Source organism: Melanerpes formicivorus, unplaced genomic scaffold (genome assembly GCF_026170545.1).
Source record: "Melanerpes formicivorus ecotype bairdi unplaced genomic scaffold, bMelFor1.0.p_v2 SCAF_39, whole genome shotgun sequence".
In the NCBI taxonomy this organism is placed as follows: domain Eukaryota; kingdom Metazoa; phylum Chordata; class Aves; order Piciformes; family Picidae; genus Melanerpes; species Melanerpes formicivorus.
The window spans coordinates 742954-761866 of NW_027142391.1; the positions used below are offsets into that span (position 1 = coordinate 742954).

Below are 18913 nucleotides of genomic sequence, written 5' to 3' on the forward strand. Positions count from 1 at the left end.
CCTGCTCAGGTCCCACCTCCCCGCAGCCTCCCGCGGCTCGCCCGGGCTCGGATCCCGGCGCAGCCCCGGGCAGAGGCACCTTTGTGTGCCTTCCAGAAGGTCCTCATCTGCTCTCCAGCACCAGCTCCTTTCTCCCCCGGCTGTGCAGACACTTCACGGGCAGCATTAAATGCAGAATAGGCTGATTTTTAATGCAGAATTATACAAATGGAGCCATTCTTCCATCCCATGCCTCCTCTTAGGTAATCTATTGGTATTGCACAGGGAAGCAAGGTTATGTCCTTGCTGGGATGATTTACGAACCCCGAGCGTTCCCTGTCTCCAGCCAGCCAGAGACAAAAGCAGCCCTGCGAGCACCCTGCTGCGAGCAGGAGCCGTGGCCACGGTCACCCATCCCGGGCGCGGCAAGCTCCAGGGGCAGCCTGGCGGCAGCACAGTGCCTGCGTGTCCTGCACAGGCACCGGGAGCAGGGCTCGGTGTGAGAGCAGCTGCAGGAGCTGCCTGCAGGAGGAGGCCACTGCCTGACTTTCACACTGCAGCCAGAGGAAAAGGGGAAAGTTTTGGCGGTGGCAGATCCGTGGCCCAGTCCTCACCCAAGTGGCGACTGCAGACCTGCTGCTGCTGCTCTCCTTTCCTCTCCCCTCTCCTTCTCCTCTCCCCTCTCCCTCCCCGCTCCAGCCTTGCTTCCCTGTGCAGCAACGATCCCTGCAGTGCAGCCACTGTCCTCTGTGGTGACACCACAGCCATTGCCATGGAAATCCAGCACCACCACAGCACCACCACAGCACCACCACAGCTGGAATGGAACCTCTGGAGGAAGGAACTGCACATTCCCATGCAAGGGTGGCACAGTCCAGTTCCAGCCAGGCAGCAGGGGGTTGGAACTGGATGATCTTTAAGGTCCTTTCCAACCCAAACCATTCTGTGAGTCTATGACCAGAAGGAGATCCCCAGGACCACCCAGCACAGCACCCACCACATCCTGCCCTGCTCCCTGGGGGGGCCACAGGCACCACCCACCCAAGCACCTTTCTCCTAGGCAATGTTTTGCTCCAGGACAGGCTGCTCAGAAGCCAGTCCCAACGGGAGCTGGGAAGTGACTCCTGACTGCGCTGTCTGCAGCCACAACTCCTTCCAAGGTGATTATAAATGTGCAGAAATATGTCTGCCAAGCTCTTTAGAGCCAGCACTGGGAATTAAGGCACAAAAGCTGACACAGGGAAGCACCTGGGTAAATGAAATGTGCCACATCACTACCTGTGTATATTACAGAGCTGAGCCCCAGGATTACCTGCTAATAAAAGTGATATTTAAAACAAGTCCTAAGTTCCTCTGCTCTCCCCCTTCTCCCCACAAGTAATTAAACCAAACAGCACTTCCCGGGGCACAGGGGATGGGATTTGCCACGGAGGGAAATCAACAGAGGGTGAAACAGGCTGGATCCTCAGCACCACGCTCCCACGGCCGGCAGTGCCTCTTTCCCTGGGAAAATAGGGCTGCGAGGGGCCGAGGGGGGCAGCGAGGGGCCGAGGGGGGCAGCGAGGGGGGGGGCAGCGAGGGGCCGAGGGGGGCAGCGAGGGGGGGGCAGCGAGGGGCCGAGGGGGGGCAGCGAGGGGGGACAGCGAGGGGGGACAGCGAGGGGGGACAGCGAGGGGGGGCAGCGAGTCCTCCCCAGGATGGAAGCAGCACAGAGGCGCCGGATCCATCCCTGCCTGCAGCCGGGGAGGGGGCAGGGGGGCGCCGGGGGGAGCTGCTGGCTGCTCTGCCTCGGTCTTGAGCTCAGCCAGCTGCAAATAAACAATTTTACCATCTGAATAGCCGCGAGTGCGGAAGGCATCATTAGCACCCAGGGCACCGCCAGTGTGCTGATGTGGGAGGAGTGGCCCTGCCAAGGCTGTCAGAGAGCGGAGCTGGCGCAGCGGTGCCACGCAGCTCACCGACCAGGCCTGTCCTTTGCCACAGGCAGAGGAAGGGCACAGCCCCAGGAGCAGCCCCGGGGCTGATGTGGAGCACACCGCTGCTGGAGCCCACCGCGGGCGCTGGAGGCCACCGGCACATCCCACGCCGGAGGGGCAGCAGGGTCTTGCAGAGCAAGATAGGAATCAGAGCAAAAAGGGAGGAAAGTGGCACAGGTGGCATCACTGCAAAGGCAGAAGCAGGTTTGCTGCATGTGCCTGGTGGCTGCTAGAGCTGAGCCAACCCTTCAGCCCTGCTCTCAGCTTTGTTTCACATGCTCAAAGATTTCAAAGGGTGCCAAGGGGACCGAGGGGTGCCCAGCACCTGCAGCAGGCCTGAGGGTGGGGGTGAGGCCTCAGCCAGCACAGCAAGTGGGTGAACATCGCCCAGGATCCCCAGCCTGGCTCAGCTCACTCCAAAAGGTGCAATGCGTCCCCTTGGGCTCACAGGATTACCTCAGGCAGGGTCTGAGAAGCACTGGGGGCTGGGAGCCCAGAAGCCATCCTGTGCCTTCAGACAGAGCAGCAGCTTCAGCAAACCCCTGCACAAACCAGGGCTCAGCTTCAGCTGCTGCTGCTGCTGCTCCAGCAGGAGGAGGCCCAGGCGTGGCCCAGCTCTCCCAGAATCACAGAATGCATCGGGTTGGAAGGGACCCTCAAAGGGCTTCTTGTCCCTGCTCACTGCAGGGGGATGGACAGGACCCAAGCAGGCTCTGGTTTCAGCTGCCAGATGTTGAGAGGCAGGCTCTGGGCAAGTCTCCCCGAGCTGGGGGCAGGGGCTGGTGGTCCCACTGCCCCCATCCCAGCCAGGTGACAAACCACCTCGAGCACCTGCCCAGGGAGGGTGGAACTCTGGGGTGTCTATCCCAGGGCTCCCAGGCATCCCCCCCAGCATGGCTGCTGCCAGCCCAGCCGGCAAACACTGCGGGCATTAAGCGCGGGGCGGACACTGCAGCCTTCATCCCCCCCGGCGGGAGGAACACTCAGCTTTTGTCCCGCCCGGACAAAGGCCCTTTGTGAGTGCTGGCTTCCCAGCCCAAACCTGCACCTGGCACCCACTTATCCTGCTCATCCCCCCCTCAAACCCAGCCCCAGCACTGGAGACCAGGCAGCAGGCAGAGCTTCGGCTCAGACACAACTCTCAGGGAAGTTCAGATCGACAAACATTTCATCCAGGAGCCGCAGCCTTGAGCTCCCTTCTGGGTGGCAGCAAAACAAGTCCCAGAAACCTGAGGAAATGTGGGGCTTGTCCCCTGAGCATGGCTTCCCTCTAGACCTCCTTGTGCATCCCACCACCTCATGTGCACCACAAAACTGCTCCCCGGTCTTTGCTGCCTAACATCTACCCAGGAGGTCCCCAGGTGCCTGGGACCACACTGCCCTCTCCCATCACCGCCACGGGAGAGGAGGAAGCCTTCTGTTCTCACCAAACTCTGCTCTGCCGTGGGGAGGGGCCCGTGCCACATGCCTGAGCACAGCAAATCCATGAGCTTAGGGATCATCCCTGATGCCAGACAGGGTAAATAAGTCGCTGGGTCGGTTTAGCAGCTCCCCGATGCAGATCCAGGTCTGCTTCCCCCAGAGCCAGGAACAAAGGAGCTGCTCATTTCCCAGCTTTGCTTCTGAACCTTCTTCCTTTGCCACCTTCCACCCCCTGCAGCATCAGCTGGAGGCGAAAGCTGGGTTTCTGCAGGGCACTCAGCCCTGCTCTGGTAGAATGACCACGTCATGGTGAGCAGGGTGCAGAGCCTCAGCGCTGCGGGGCAGGATAGGATCTCAAAAGTCCTGCCTGATCCCAGGCTGAGGCAGAAGCCTTGGAAGGAGTTTTGCTCCCCTAAGCCCACATCCACCATGGCACAGTGATTTGGAGACTCTTTCAACCCCCTGGCTCCGAAGGGACCCACAGAGAGGAAGCCCACGGTGCCAGCTGCTCCTCGCACCTCTCCAGCCTCCCGGGGGGGTAGCCCCAGCGCTTATCTTGGTTCTGAATGAAGGAGCTGAGGCGATGGCAGCGCTCAGGAGCCGCTTTGATCTCAAAGCCTCAGATAAAGTTCGCTCAGAAGGCAGAGAGCAGCGGCTTAACGAGCTTCAAAACACAGTAATTAAAGCTGGTTCAGTGGAACACAGCATCTGAGTCCGCTGCTCTGCCTGAGATACCAACGTCCCTGGGAATACCACTCTGCAAAGATCCAAGGAGAAAAATCTCTTCCAATGGGGTTTTAATGACCAGCTTTCGCAGGAGCAAAGACAAGCACCGACCCCAGGATGCCCAGGAAAGGGCCCAGCTGACCCCTTCCCACACACAGTGCCCTGGGAAATCCAAGAGAGCTTAACCCCAGCACCGTGGTCCCCTCAGAGCTGCTCTCAGTTCTCACCAGAGCAACTGAGATCCAGCCCTGGCTTTCCCCCAGCTCCCTGTCTGCCGACCAAGATTATAGAGTAATAGAATGGTTGGGGCTGGAAGAGACCTCCAGAGATCGAGGCCAAGCCCCCTGCCAAAGCAGGAGCACCCAGGGCAGGTCACACAGGAACACATCCAGATGGGTGTTGAAAGTCTCTAGAGACTCCACAGCCTCTCTGGGCAGCCTGCTCCAGGGCTCAGCACCCTCACACCAGAGACGTTTTTCCCCCTGTGGAGGTGGAAGTTGCCGAGTTCCAGTTTTGTATCCATTGCCTCTCGTCCAGCCACAGGACACCGCTGGGGAAACGAGAGAGACAAGTAACAAGCGATGAAGAGATGAGTAACAACTCCTGCCCAGAGGAAACTCAATCAGGAGGCCCCCAGAAGGCCACCACTTGGAGCAAATGAGTTTAGCTGCAGCGGCAGCGCTCTCCCCGCGCAGCCCCAGCCGAGCCGCAGCTCCTGCCAGGGAGAGCAGAGCTCCAGCGCATCCCGGTGGGACTGGCGGCCACGTGGCCTCCTCTGCCGGCATTAATCACCCAGCTGTCGGTGGGGACTTAAGTGGATGTCCTAATCCATGTCAATTAACTGACGCCTCATTACTCCGGTCCTGCAGACGGAGATGCGATCGCAGGAGCAGGCTGGGGTCAGGCGCGGGGCTCCGGCAATTACAGGAGCGCGGCCCCGGGGGTGCGGCGGGCACCGAGCTGCAAAACCCCAGGGGGGCAACCCCTGGGCTCCCCTCGACCTCCTCACGTCTTCAACCTGAATGGCAAGCAGTCAAGTGGCAGCAATTAGTGCTGTTTGCTCGTGAGGGAACCTCGGCTGCTGCCTGCCGAGCCCTCAGCCTCCCACACTGAGCCACCCAAGCTTTGCGCAGTCCCCGAGCCGGCGTCAGGCAGCCACAGCTCCTCTTTATGGAGCTGTAAAGCATGGCTGGAGCAGGGGTCCTCAGCATCCTGGGGTGCTGCAGAGAGGGAGGCGCAGCCAGAGCCCCGTGTGGATGAGAGCAACCTGTTCCTGTGAGGTCACAGAACCACAGGATTCTTTGACGATCATCCAGTCCAACCATGCTCCCTGATACCCAACCTAACCCTCCCCGACACAATTTCCTCTCCTCCTATCACCTGATACCAGGGAGACGAGGCAAAAGCACTCCCCTGTGAGGAGCAGCATGGTCCCTCGCCTGCCATGTGCAGGTGCCCTGAGGCACATGGTCTCCAGCCCCTGCTGAAGATCCCTGCACCAGCACGCTCCCAGTGCCTTCCTTTCTCTCACACTGGGCTGCTGCCACACTCCAGTTTTTCCACCTCGAGGGTCCAGACTTCCCTTTCTCCTGCAGGAAGCAGCTCACCACTCCCAGCCCTCCTGCTGCTCTCGAAACATCTTTTGCTCAGCCCTTACCTGGAAGCCAGGGAGCTGACAGCACTCCCAGCCCAGCCAGGCAGGGCAAAGCTTCACCACTGCCACCTCATTGCTTTGCAAGCACCAAGCCTCATCCCGTGGGCAGCTCCGGTGGGGTAAGAGCAGATCCACCTCTCCTCACTGCCAACCATCTCTGTTGGCAGCTAGAGCTCTCACTGCTCAATCCAGCCAAGGCTTCCTGCCTGGGAATCGCTTTTGCTCCCCACAGCACCACGCAAAAGGGGGCAGGGTGGGGGCTGCTGGAGCCCATGGGCAGGGTCACTGATGGGGACACACCAGTGGGGGCAAGAAGGGATGCAAGAGCTCTTCCAGGGGAGCAGAGCTGCTGAGAGAGACCTCTGGAGCAAACTGCAACAGGCATCATAAATCATCTCGTGTTAAAGCAGATCTCCTGCCCACACATCATTTCCAAGTCACAATGAGACATCTTGCAGCTCAGAGTTGAGAGGAACACTTCATGAATGATGAGCTTTATTCCTTTACATACAGCCTGATTTTTTAATCTCTTTGTAAAGTCCATTTAATCTCCCCAGGGCAGCAGCAAAGCTGCAGAGGGAGGAATTCTCTGCTGTTGAGGTTTGGTGAGGGCCTGGCCCAAAGGTGCTCTGTGGTCTTGGAGACAAAACCAGAGCAGGGCTCAAAGGCCTTCCCTGGGATGATTGACCTACTGCTTTACCTGCAAGGACCTCAGATGACTCCCTGGAGGGTGCCTCAGCCTCCTGCCCCGGGTGCTGACCCCTTTTGCCCATCCAACTGCTCATCCACCTCCAGCCAAGCCATTTCCCCCTGGCACTTGGTACCAGAAAGGCCAAATCACACAGCAGTGCTGAGAGGACACCCCTGCTGCACATGGAGTCACCACTGCAGGTCTCCATCCCGCTCCAGGAGCATCCTGCCCTTCAGCCCTGACTTCAGTGAGAGCTTCACTGAGGCATCACCTGGCCCTGCTTCTCCTCCAGCTCAGAAGGCTCATGCAGGAAGCACCAGACAGAGATGAAGCCACACCAGAAAGGTGACCTGGACCCTGCTGTGTCCCCTGGTGTGGCATCCACCACGACTCTCCACACAGAGCCATCCCTTGCTGTGCTGGAAGGAGGCTTTAGTGCAGCTTCTACTCCCAGAGCTGCTGAGGCCAGAGAAAGGGAATGATAAACCCTGAGAGCAGCAGCAATTCAGTGGGAGCCCAAACCTCATTTCAGGAGGATTCCTCATAAAACCAAATTAATGTTGAAGGATGAAGGCAGGTAAACCTCCCACAGTTAAGTTCAGGCCACAGAGGCTCAGTTTAAATCTCCCAGCAGTTCTGACTTAATCGATGCATTTCAAAGTGAAATTAGATGAAGTACATCTCCATCACAGGAAATTATGTAAGCTATCAAAGTCTGGAGGAAGGTCCTGGGAAGAAGAGCCACAGGAAATATTCATATCTATGCAAATGCCGTTTGCAGGAGGCTGCTCAGGTCCACAGCTTGATGTTATTCCAGGGGAAAAAATTCCCTCTGATGAGATCCATGTGCCCAAGATGGAGAAGGGGCCAAGGAACAGCTTCAGGAGCACCCCCCAAGAACCCCACGATGGTCATCAGGCCACTGGGCTTGGCTGGGGAACCCCCTCCCAGCAGGACCCCCCAGTGTGGGAAGGATGGAAAGAAGGGAGGGCCTCAAATGCCTTTCTTTTGAGTAAGGGAGAGAAAGCACCAATGAGGCTGCTCCCTCCTCCCTGCAGATCCCACCCAGCACATTTGGCTTCCAAGAGTTATCCCCCTGGGAGAGTTGTGCTCTCAAACCCAATCCCTGTTGGGCCTTGGCTGCTGTCACTCACTCCAGCAGCAGCAGCCATAAGGAGAGCAAGGGCCAGGGCAGCACAGAGCTGCTCCCAGCTCAGCAGAGTGATTCCTGTACCCTCTGCTGCCAGCCCCCTGCCCTTAGCTGTGTTCCAGGGCTTCAGCAGGGACACATTTCCATGCCCTGCCCCATAGCCTCTGGGTTATTCACCCCCTGTGGAGCTGAGCCTCACTCAGCCACACTCGCTGCCCAGCACCGCCCTGCGTGCATCCAAAGGGATCCCAATGCAAACAAGGGCAGGGAGAGCTCAGGGAGCAGCTGTGGTGAGGAAAGCAGGGAAGGTAGGAACACGGTTACCAGGCCACCTGGAGAGTTGCTCTCCACCTCAGCGTGGTTCCCCTGACAGACTGGGAAGAGAAATGAGCAGAATCACAGTCACAGGATCACAGAGTGCCAGGCTGGAAGGGACCTCCAGGATCACCTGCTCCAACCTCCCTAGGCACCAGCAGAGGTGAAAGGAGCTGCCCCAGCAGCCTGTGAGCCTGAGACTGAACACTGCCCGGGGCAGGGGAATCCATTGCTTCCCTTGGGAGATGATCCCAGTGCCTGACTGCTCTCATGGGGAAACATTTCATTCTGGAGGCCAGTGGGAATCTCCCCAGCAGTCACTTGTCCCTGTCACCCCTTGTCTTTTCCATCTGACTCCTCGTGAACAGAGAGTCTCCATCCTCCTGGCGAGCACCCTTTATGTGCTGGTCCACAGTAACAAGGTCTCCCCCAAGCCTTCTCTCCAGCAGCTCTGGTTTCCAGCAGGTGCCTTCCACAAAGCAAACTCCGGAGCAGCCAGGCCAGCGTGTCCCAGCAATGTGGGGCAGCCCCCACAGCCCCCAGGGTGAGCAGCAGCCCTGCCCCCGCTGCCATCCATCACCCCCCACCGGAGCTGCCCCCAGGGCAGCGTGGCAGTGTTATTACAACAATTATTCATGCTCTGGGGAAGAGGCTGCTAAAGACCAGCGCCTCAGCTGTGAAATTGCTGCCTGCGAGGAGGTAGGAAGCGCCGCGGCAAAGTGCAGTTTATTCAAGCATTATTGTGGCTGTTAAGTATCATAGCTGGTGACACCAGATGAATTTCTGTGGCAATCAATTCAGCCGGGAGCAGCCGGCTCAGCCCCTGCCTGGATGGGGGATGAGTAAGGACTCCTCAGCGGAGGCCATTAACTCCCACTGCTCGCTGCTCTCATTACTTCCCAGACTGCAAGGTTTGCATCTTTGACGAGCGGCTGCATCTCCGTTTGACAGCGTGAACCTGACGAGGGAAATTCATGGAAACCCGTTTCTGCTTTGGCAGGAGCTCCAGGGCCCATAAAGTTTCCTCGGGTGCCAGCGTGCAGGGATGTCTGCTCTTAATGAGTTGTTTTTGTACCAATCGGGCAGAAATTGCAAATCGCTGCTTTTGCTCATCCTGCAAATCACTCCCGAGCTAAATGCTGTAAGAGCCGTGGCAGATTGGTTAAAATATCACATTTGTAGCTGTGCAAGGGAAGTCCTCAGCCAGAGCTGGAAGCCTGGCAGACGGCAGGCTGCAGAAAGCTGCCGTGCCCTTACCCGCGGGCACAGGCGCTGACGCAGGCGTAGGCACGCACCCATGTGTGGGTGCCCGAGCTGGAGGCGGTGGAGAAGCCGCTGTCCCCCCTTCCCCCTCCCCCAAACCCAGCCCTTTGCCCCGCAGCACCCACATCTGCATCCCTGGCACCTCGTGGGTGCTTCACAGGGGCAGCGCAGCAGAGCCGGCCCTGTTCCTTGCGATGCCCAGAGGCAGAGGAGCACGAAGCTCCCCCTCCAGAAAGCCAGGGCAGAGGAATTCTGAGCCGCGCAGGTTTCGCCCTCCCCTGCCCACAAGGTCACGGAGCTGCCGCTGCCCGGGGCCAAAGGAATCCGACTTGAAAGGAGCAGTAAGGTACCACGTCCCCGAGGCAGCCAGCAGCTCCAGGCAGAGGCTGTGCGGGGTGAAACGAGAGCTGGAAAGGTCTCCTGCTTGTCTTGGAGCTATTTTTCTAGCAGTCTTCAAGAAAATGAGGGGAAACGACATGGGAAATGTCAGAAATAAAGCCAGAAGCAATTAGAGTTAGCGAGGAGCGAGAGCAGCAGACAAGGTTAGCAGCGAAGTTATCTCGTATTAAAAATAAAATGTGGAGGGACCGGAGGCTGAGGAGGTGACAGAGAGGAGAGCCTGGCACGGAGGAGCCAGGGTAGGCAGCACAGGAATCCTCTCGGCAGATCGAGGAGAGGAGCAAGTGGAAGGCTTCTGTTTTCATTGCTAAACTCTTCACAGAAACAAGAAAGCAGAGGGCGTCCTCTGGTTCCACCGTCCCCGGCTTGTGCCGGCTCCAGCCGAGGCGCACGGCTCCAGCTCCTCGGGGCTCTGCCCTGCCACGGCACACATCCAGGCTCCCCGAGATCCAGCCCGGGGACTCTCCCGAGGAGTAATCCCTAAGGTCACTACATCGCCGCAGACTCCCTGGAGACTCTGTCCTTCCCACCAGGCAGCAGCACACCCTCGGCGGACAGACGGACGCCTCCGCTGGCAGCACGAAGGTGCTCGTGTGCCCGGGCATCGCCAGGGGCACAGGGATGTGGCTGGGGGCATCGGGAACTCTCTCACCACGTGCCTCTGGAACACGCGAGTGGGAAACAAAAGGCGAGGGCCTCCCCAGCTCCTCGGCACAGACAAAACCTCTGCTCCAGTCTCAACCCCCAGGACTCCAGCCACAGCCGAGACAGAGGGACAAAGCCTCAGGCAGAGGGACAAAGCCTCAGCCACTCCAAAGGCAACGGACAAAGGCCTCTCTCATCAGCCGCATCCCACCCGCGGCGTTCGGGGGGGAGGCTCTACCTTCCTCCCCTCCTCCTGCACCCCCAAACCCAGCAGCCATGTTCTGCCTGAGTGCGGGGAGCAGAGCAGGGTGGTGGGCACCCCTGGTTGCACCCCGTGCTCACCCTGCAGCCACCCGGGGTGCCAGGTCCTGCTCCCTGGGGAGTGGTCGCAGTATGAGCTGTGGGAGTCGGACCATGTGGGAACCCCTTGTTGAAGGACCCCTCGCCTCGGGACCCCTTTCTAAAGCTGCCAGACTCTTGCCACAGCTGGAAAACATAAGGATGCTCTCTCCGTGGAGGGAAGGCTTGGGGCTGGCGGTGGGGTTTGACCCCAGCCCCACACAGATCCCTCACCAGCTCAAACCCAGGACTTTCCTCAACACAAAATGGGGCTGGGGAGGGGGAAGCGGCACGGGTGGGGAATCTCGCAGCAGCGTGGTTTTTTTCCTCATGATCTCACTTGTTTAACACGCTGCTGCTGTAAGTGAATCCCACCGGGAGGGCTCAGCCCCCGGCCCCGGGGGCTGCTGCGGCTCGGGGGAAGCGCTGGGGAGCTGCCGGCGCTCCCCGGGCTCAGCACCGGGGAAATAACAAGATTTGGGCTCAGATGACTTCGCCGCGGTAATGAAAACGCGTTACATAACACTTTGCCTCCGTCTCCTCCGCTTTGCAATTCCCGATTAATCTTCCCAACACATCCCCCCCTGCCGCACATGCCCCGGCAGCCGCCTTCCCCCGACCAGCGCCCGCTGCGGGGTACGCGGCACCCATCCCGGCGGCGTGCGGGGACCGGCCGGCAACGGGAGCCCCGGTTGCACGGGCAGGGCGGCAGAGCGGGGCTGGGGCAGCGGGACGAGCATCTCCCCGCCGGGAACCGACACCGGCCGCTTCCCCCGCAAGCCCCCGGAGCCGCCGGGCTGCACCGCGTCGCGCCCCGCTCCATCCCTCTTCCACAAGTTCATCCTCCAACTCCCGAGCCCCACGGCTGGCTCCACGGGGGTCCGCGAGGGCTCCGCGGGGTTCCGCGCCCCGGCCCTACCTGCTTCCCGGGAGCCGTCGCATCCACATCGTCACGTCTCCCGGCCCGGCGCGGCGGGGCTCACCGCCTCAGCGCTCCATGCGGGCACCCCGCTCCGCGCCCGCGGGCAGCGGCGGGGCAGGCGGCGGGCAGCGGAGCGGGCATTGCCCGGGGACCGGCGCTCAGGCTGCTCCGGTTGCTCCGGTCCTTCAGCGCCGGCGGGGCAGCGGAGGCTGCTGCGCACCCGCGGAGGCTGCGCTCCCCATGCGCGGCCAGGGGGGAGACTCGGCTGGGCTCCGCTCGGTACAGCTCGGCACGGTACAGCTCGGCACGCCTGGGCTGGGCGCGTCCGCGTCTGTGCGCGCACCCGCGGGGCGGGGGCGGGGGGCCGCGGCTCGGGGAAGTTGCGCGGGGAGGAGGCGGGGGCGGATCCGCTCCGCGGCCGGGGCGGACCCGAGGATGGAGCCGGTGGGGCGGGCGAGCAGGTCCCGCCGGAGAGGGAGGGGAGAGACCCGCGGGGAAACGGCCGCTCCCTCCCCAGGACGGCAGCAACTTGCACCGAGCACCGGATCGCTCCTTCGCCCCGGCCACGGCAGGTGGCACCGGGGGCAGCGGCTTCTGAGGACCCGCGGAGCCAGGCGCCGTTCAGCGATCGGGGATTTGGGGGTCACTGCACCGAGCTGCATCCCCCGAGCAGCCGGTGCCCCCAGCACGGCGCATCCATCTCCCGCTCCGGGCAGGGTCCCCGGGAGCACCGGGGAGGGGGCTGCGTGTTTAAGCCGGGCTTCGGAAGCCCCGGGGCGCAGGGCTCTTCAGCCCGGGGCGTTACCGTGAGCCCTGTCCCCGGAGGGAGCCCCGACGCTTGATGCCGGTGCCCGGGAGCGGTGCGGGCTCCACCCGCGGGCCGTGCGAGCAGGCGCAGGCGGCACGGGAGAGCCGTGCCCAGCATCCTGCGTCCCACCGAACACTCGCGTGGAGTTTCCACTCCTGACCCCCCGCGCAGCTCATCTGCAGGGAAAATGTGGAGCAGCAAGACGCTGATCTTCTGTTGGCTCCCCCGGCTGCCTCTTCCTCCTCCTCAGGCTCCTGCACCGCAGATTCGCAGCAGTTGCTGCCACCCAATTTCATTCTGCTAAAGTTGGTGCCTTTTATTTTTTCCCTCTGTGCTTCTTTAAAGAGCTCAAAGGGGACAGGAGAAGGTGTGGGGGAAGGCTGTGCCTGTGCTAAGAGCTGCTTCACCAGAGCCTGAGATCTGTCCTGTTCCCTGGGGTGCTGCCAGTGAGGAGCTGCGTTGTTCCAGTTGCCGGTGGACTGGGAGAGAAGAGTCTGCCCTGCACAACCGAGCTGCTCTGGATGGTTGCTGCTCTGGATGGTTGCTGCTCAGCTGCTGCAATAGAAGAATATTTTTGGGTATGAATTTGGGGACAGATTCTCTGCAGGCTGTGAGTGAGGGACAGGACTGCAGTGTGCAGCCAGGACTGCCAGAGTGGTCCCCACGCAGGAACAAGCCTCCAACGCGTCCTGTCTCACACTGGGCTGGCGAGGAAGGGGCATCTCAGCAGCCATGGGCTCTGTCACACCACGAAGCACGACTTGAGTAGGAACCAGGCTCTCTCTGATGCCTTTCTGAGTCACCAAGTTTCTTCCCTGCCTCTGTACAAACTTACTCCAGAGCTGGAAGGAGCCTGTTCTGGGCAGCGCAGCCTGGTGGAAGGTCAGCAGTGTCCCTGCAACACCTTGCAAGTCAATCTGTGCTCCTGCTGGAGCGGTTCCAGCTGCCACTAGAAGTGCTGTAGCTCAGCATCCAAATCCCCATGGCGTTTGGAGTCGGATTCCTGGCTGGAAGGAACCTATTTTGGGAAGGATGAAATCTTGGGGTTAGCCTGAGGAACAGTTCACGCTGTGAGATGTCGGCTGCTGGGCACACAGACCTCTCCTCACCGAGCACAGGCAGATCCAGGGCTGCAAGAAGGTCTGCAGCAACGACCAAGCTGAGCTTTGGCTCTTCCAACCTTCTGGGGCAGTTTTGGCAGGGCTCCCTCTGAGCCACCCACGACATCCTGACTATGCAGGCCAGGCAGCAGGAGTTTGGTGACACTGCAAGGTCAAGGGCAGTCCCCTTCCATCTCCCCAGTTGCAAACCAGACCACAGCTCTGCCCAGTCCCAGCACCCATCCCTCCCCAGCTGGAGGGAGGGATCCACGAGACCCATGGAGGTTTGTTGGCTGCAAACCCATCCTTGTATACATGCAGCTCGTGGCTACAAATGACATCAGCTCCAGCAGAAGCAGCTGGCAAGGCACCAGCCTCACCTGGACACAGGCCTCCTGCAGGCTGCCTGTGCAGTGACTTGAAAGAGCAAGCTCAGCTTTCCTGCAGGCCCAGAGACTTTGTCATCCATGAAACCCAGCTCACCAACATGAAAGATCTTCAGAGAGGCAAAGGGAGGAGCGTGCAATTGTCAGCCTCCTAAGAGCCTCTTCTGGAGCCTGGGAGATACTGGAAGGCAGTGAAGTAAAAGACAATCAATTAAGGCTTAAATAAACCCAAACGAGCAGGCATTAATGAGAGCTATCTGGCACTGGAAACAAATCCTCTCCACTCAGCCCCACTTAAAGAACCAAAGAAATCGTGTTTTCCCGTGTGTGCCAACCAGGCAGAGCTGGTGTGGGGACTGGGAGCTGGAGATGTGTCCTGGGCTGGGGGACAGGGCTGTGTCCAGGGAGCTGTGGGTCTGGCAGCACAAGCTGGACGTGAGGAAGGGGGCTGGAAGCCAGCAGGAAGCTCTCCTGCATTGCTCTGGCTGTCACCATCTGTTGGAGCTCTGTAAGCATCAGCAGGGCAAGTGGACCCTGGTGTGGGACAGCCCCATGCCCTTGCCACCAGCTTGCTTCCCCCCAGACCTCTCCTGGAGTTTCTGGCCTGGGTGGAAATGTCACCAGCCAGGAGCTCCCAGAATGGTTTTGTAGCAGAAAAAAGCCCACATTAAAAACAGCTCTCCAAGGGGGGTTGAGGCTTCCAGCAGCACCAAAGCCACTCTGAGCACAAAGCTTTGCTATCTAGGCCACTGTTTGGGTCCAGGGCTGGCTGGAGATGAAAACCTCCTGGCTGGGGCTCGGATGCTGGCAGTGCCCTGCAGAGAGCCCTGCCTGCTGCTGGGCTGGGTGACATGAGAGCCACTCACTTCTGTGCCTCCTCCAAAGAGCCAGCGCAGCATCTTCAGCGCCGTTTGAAAGGCAGCTTGATGCTGGGCGACAATCTTGGCCCCCTTTGTCTGGCTCCTTGACTCAGCAGCGCTGCCGGGGCTGCCTTGGAGCAGGAACTGTGAATTATTCCCCCATTTAAGGAGGAGGGAAGGAAGTCATTAGCGAACTCATTTGTCTAACTTGTTCTTCCCAGAGCCATCTCTCCAAGAGAGCGAAGCTCCTGACGCTGGTGCAGCGCCGGCAGGGCTGGAACTGGCTGCTGCGCTGCGGGGTCAGAGATGCTCACAACAGAGCCACGTGCTGCGAGGGAAGAGGGTTTTCCCCTGGGATCCAAACTGCGCTCCGCAGGTTTCCCATGGCAGCACCGGTCTGATCGCCCACCCGACCCCCCACCCGCAGCTGTCGGAGGTGTGGACACCCAAGGGTGCCGCATCACGGCGCCGCCAGCTGCGCTCTGCTTCCCCCCCCCCCCGTGCTCTCGAGGCGATATCTGTTAATTTGCCTCTGAGTGGAAAGTGTAGCCCTGGCTACGCTTGCCAAGGAGGAGTGAAAATTGTCTCTTCAATGGAAAGAGGTTGTCATTACCCATTTTCCTTTCATATGGAAAGAGCAGAAGAGTTACTTAGAGCTCGTGGAGAAGAGAGGAGCACAATGCAATTTCTCCCTCCTTGTAACGTGGTGCTTTGGTTCCTCAGCCCAGCGCCGACAGGGGACGGGATCCTGGGGAGCAGCTGGCAGGCTGCGAGTGCTCAGCAGCTCTGAGGGGGTTCTGAGATGTGTATTCGCGTCAAAGAAGCATCCCCCGGGGTCTCCAGCACCTCTAATGGTCTTGATGGGACCCTGTAGCAAAGCCTAGCTCCTGCTCCGGCACTCCAGAGCCCTGGCAGGGGAGAGTCACGAAGCAGGGCAGATGGGCAACAGCTGGAAATATTTTGTGGGGCACATCTGCCTGTTCTCCAAGCCTGAAAGAACCCTGCACAGAGCCTCCCTGCAGCCCGGGCTGCCTGCCCAGGGGATGTTTAGCAACCCTCCAGCACAGCTCAGTGTGCCAGAGATGCCTGCCACCGAGCTCCCTCTGTGCCCAAAGCCCTTCCCCACGGAGGGCTGCACAGGACCCTACCTTCCCTCAGCACCCCGCTGCTCGCCCAGCTCCATGCCCCCAGGAGCCAGCCCTTGTGCAGTGTTTGCCTGGCTGCTCTCCTCCAGTTTCTCCTTCCTTTTTTTTCCACCCTAAACACTGCTAATCAGCTTCTTCAAGCTCCAACATATGCCCTATAAATATCCCTGGTGGAAGCAAAATCTGTCTCGTGTGTGTGCAAGACAAAAGGAAAAAATCAGCAAGTATGAAGCCCTGACTTCAGCAGCCCCGAGCAGAATTCCACCAGAGCCCCAGAGGCCAGAGGAAGAAGGAAGCAGTGCTCACCTCCTCCAGGCTGGAGTGCAGCCCCGAGCCTGCCAGAGCCCCAGCATCCTCTGGCAGGGTTTGCCCAGGCTCAGGTGCTCAGGGTTATTGCTGCAGGTCCCTCAGAAGCCACCCAAAGGCTTCTTATTTCAAGGGCTTGCTGAAGAAATGGATGGGACCCTGTTAGAGCCTAGGGTGGGAGGTCCTGATTCCAGCTTGCCCCTAAATGGGATCAGCTGGATGGGGAGCAGCTGCTCCTGTAAGATACCTCTGTGCCCAAACACCCTGCATGCAGCAGCAGAACTCTGTGGCTGGAGCTGCTCTCTGCCTCCATTCCAGCACAGCTGATGGGAAGGAGCTCAGATCAATCATCATTCCCTAACTGACTTCCTAGCTTCCATCCCCCACCCCCCGGCCGGGCTGCACAGGACCTTGAGGACAGATGATATCTCAGCAGCTTAATAGCCTCCAGCACAGGCATCAGGAATCCAGCTGCTCACTCCTAGCTTTGTGCTCAGGTACCTTTTGTGTTGGTGGGGACAGCTCTGGGCTGGCTTCATCCCCAGCACGCTGAGCCCTCTGCCCTGCTGCCAGCGCCTCCTGTCCAGGCACTGGCAGGGGCTGCAGCAGCTGGGGTTAAAACCAACCCCCTGAGAAACAGAGCTTGCAGGAGACTGGAAAGGATGCTTTGAGCAGCTGGAGAGGTAACCCTGCTGAGAACCCCAGGAGGGTGAGAGTGGCCTCAGCATCGCCATGGTTTCCCCCAGCAAGGTGAAGCAAGGTGAAGCAAGGTGGCTCTCCAGCCCTGGCTGTCAGCTGGAGGCATTAACAGCCCGGGATGTGAACCTGCAGCAGGGGGGCACAGAGCTGCCACAGGCTGCAACCCTTCACAGCCTTCCTCACGGGGAAAGCAAAGCTCCCCCTGCCCCAACGTGCTAAGCAGAAGCCCGGGTGAGAGGTGCAGCAGGATGGGTGTCCTCTGGGAGCCTCTGCAGCAGGGAGGGCTGGAGCTGGGGGAAGGGTCTGAGGGCTCCAGGTGAAGGCAATAGCAAAAGCCGCTGAGCACAGGGACCAGAGCAGCTGCTGGTCTCAAGCCATGGCCCCAGGGGTGGAGACTCCACCAGCTGCCCGGGCAGCCTGCCCCAGTGCCTGACCTCCTTGGCAGGGAAGGAATTGCTCCTAACACCCAACCTAACCCTGCAGAGGGCTTCTTCCCAGGACAATTCACCTTGCTGGTGGCACACAGGTCTCTGCACCCAGCCCGTGGGCCCTGTGTAAGGGGGCCTGAGGCTAAGCTTCTGCCCAGCTCTGCGATCCCCGCGCTCTCTCAGCGCCCTGCCCGCTGACGTTCCCTGGCTGCCCAGGGCTGGAGGTGCTGCGGGGGCGACTCAGTCTGAGCAGTTGGCTCCATAAACGCCGCTGCCAGCTCCTTCCCCGGGCTCTGCCTGCAGCTGGCCCATAAATCTCAGGGCTGTTGACGATTCGGAATGGTTTAATCCTGCAAACCTGAGGAACGATCAGGGCCAATTTAGCTCACATTTAAAGCGTTTGTGTTCAGACGCCGGAAAGCCTTTTTTCTTCCTTGCTGTTTGCCTAAGGCCCTTATTATCTGCTGGTGCTATTTATCAGTGCTCAGCAGGTAGATTACAGGGAGGACTCTTTTGAGAAGTGACACCAAATAATCATCCCTGCTCCTCAGCGAGAGGAGTGAGGCCAGCCCCGTGCGTGGCAGCGCTCCGCGGCCGCGGAGGTTTCCTCTTGCTGCAGGGGAAGTGATTGAGCTCCATCAGCCCCTCTCACGCACGGCAATGGTGCTGGGGGTGAAAGGAGCTCTGTGCGGATCAGCACCACCTTCTCCTTCAGCTCCAGCCCTGCCAGCCCTGCCTGCCTGTGGGGGATGCTGAGGGACCGGCAGGAATTAGCCTCCCTCCAGCTGCAGCTTGCCCACGGGGCTGCATCCCCGGACGAGTCTGTGCTGGGTTTCCTCTAAACCAGGGAGGCTTAGGCTGGAGAGAAGGAAGAGATTTTTGACCCTGATTGTGGGGAGGGAGGTTGGAGCTGCCCCATGGCTGGCACCAGCCCAGCTCAGGTTGTCTGGGGCTGTGAGCAGCCTGCTCTGGCTGGGGATGTCCCTGCTGGCTGCAGGGGGTTGGACTTGGTGAGCTTTGAAGGTCCCTTCCAACCCATCCTGGAAAACTGCCCCGGGTGGGGGTTGCTGTGAGGAGCTCATTTTGGGGCAGAAAACCTCCATTTTTTTCACTCCTGGAGCTCATGAGATGAAGGAGAAGTCTTTGACAATAGCTCTGAGAACTCCACTCCTTCTCCCCAGGCAATAACAGCTCCTTGTCTGCCACTTCAGCAGGGCTTTGTCCCTGCCTGGTGAAGGAATGTGGAGGCCTTTAGTGCCACTTGATTGGCACGAGCAGAGAGATTCGGTGGCCTGCAGGACGCAGCAGCAGCAGCTGAAGCTCTCTGAGCAGCCTCCTCTTCCTCGGACATGCAATTAAATGCTTGGTGAAGGGTCTGGAGATGCCTGCATGCCTGCAGAGTCCCCCAGGAGGCAGTCAGGGGTGGGGTCCCTCGCTGAAGTTAGGAAGGAAGACTGTGTGGAGCCAGGAGGTGGAGAGGAGCCAGGCTGTAGGGCCAGCAAATGCCAAGCTGTGTGCCCTGGGCACCAGAGCCAGGCTGGGACCCGCAGGGAGCCCTGGTAGGGCTGGAGCCCGAGCTCTGAGGCATCTCCTGCTGGTTCTGCCCTCAGAGCCATGTCCTCTGCAGAGCAGAGGGAAGATTTAGCAGCTGCCTCCCCCTGAGCACGGGCAGTGTGGGTTCTGTTTGCCTTTCTCCACCC

The 18913-nt window shown here is 59.9% G+C and overlaps 1 protein-coding gene across 2 annotated transcripts in view; it reads right to left on the reverse strand.

The window, feature by feature from the left end:
* AJAP1 (adherens junctions associated protein 1) overlaps positions 1-11775 on the reverse strand; it is a 40782-nt gene extending 29007 nt beyond the window's left edge. For both annotated transcript variants that reach the window (XM_068158160.1, XM_068158159.1), the window contains exon 1: positions 11479-11775. In XM_068158160.1, the coding sequence (XP_068014261.1) occupies positions 11479-11507 (29 nt within the window). In that variant the 5' untranslated portion in view covers positions 11508-11775. The remainder of the gene's footprint in view (positions 1-11478) is intronic.
* Positions 11776-18913: the final 7138 nt, after the last annotated feature.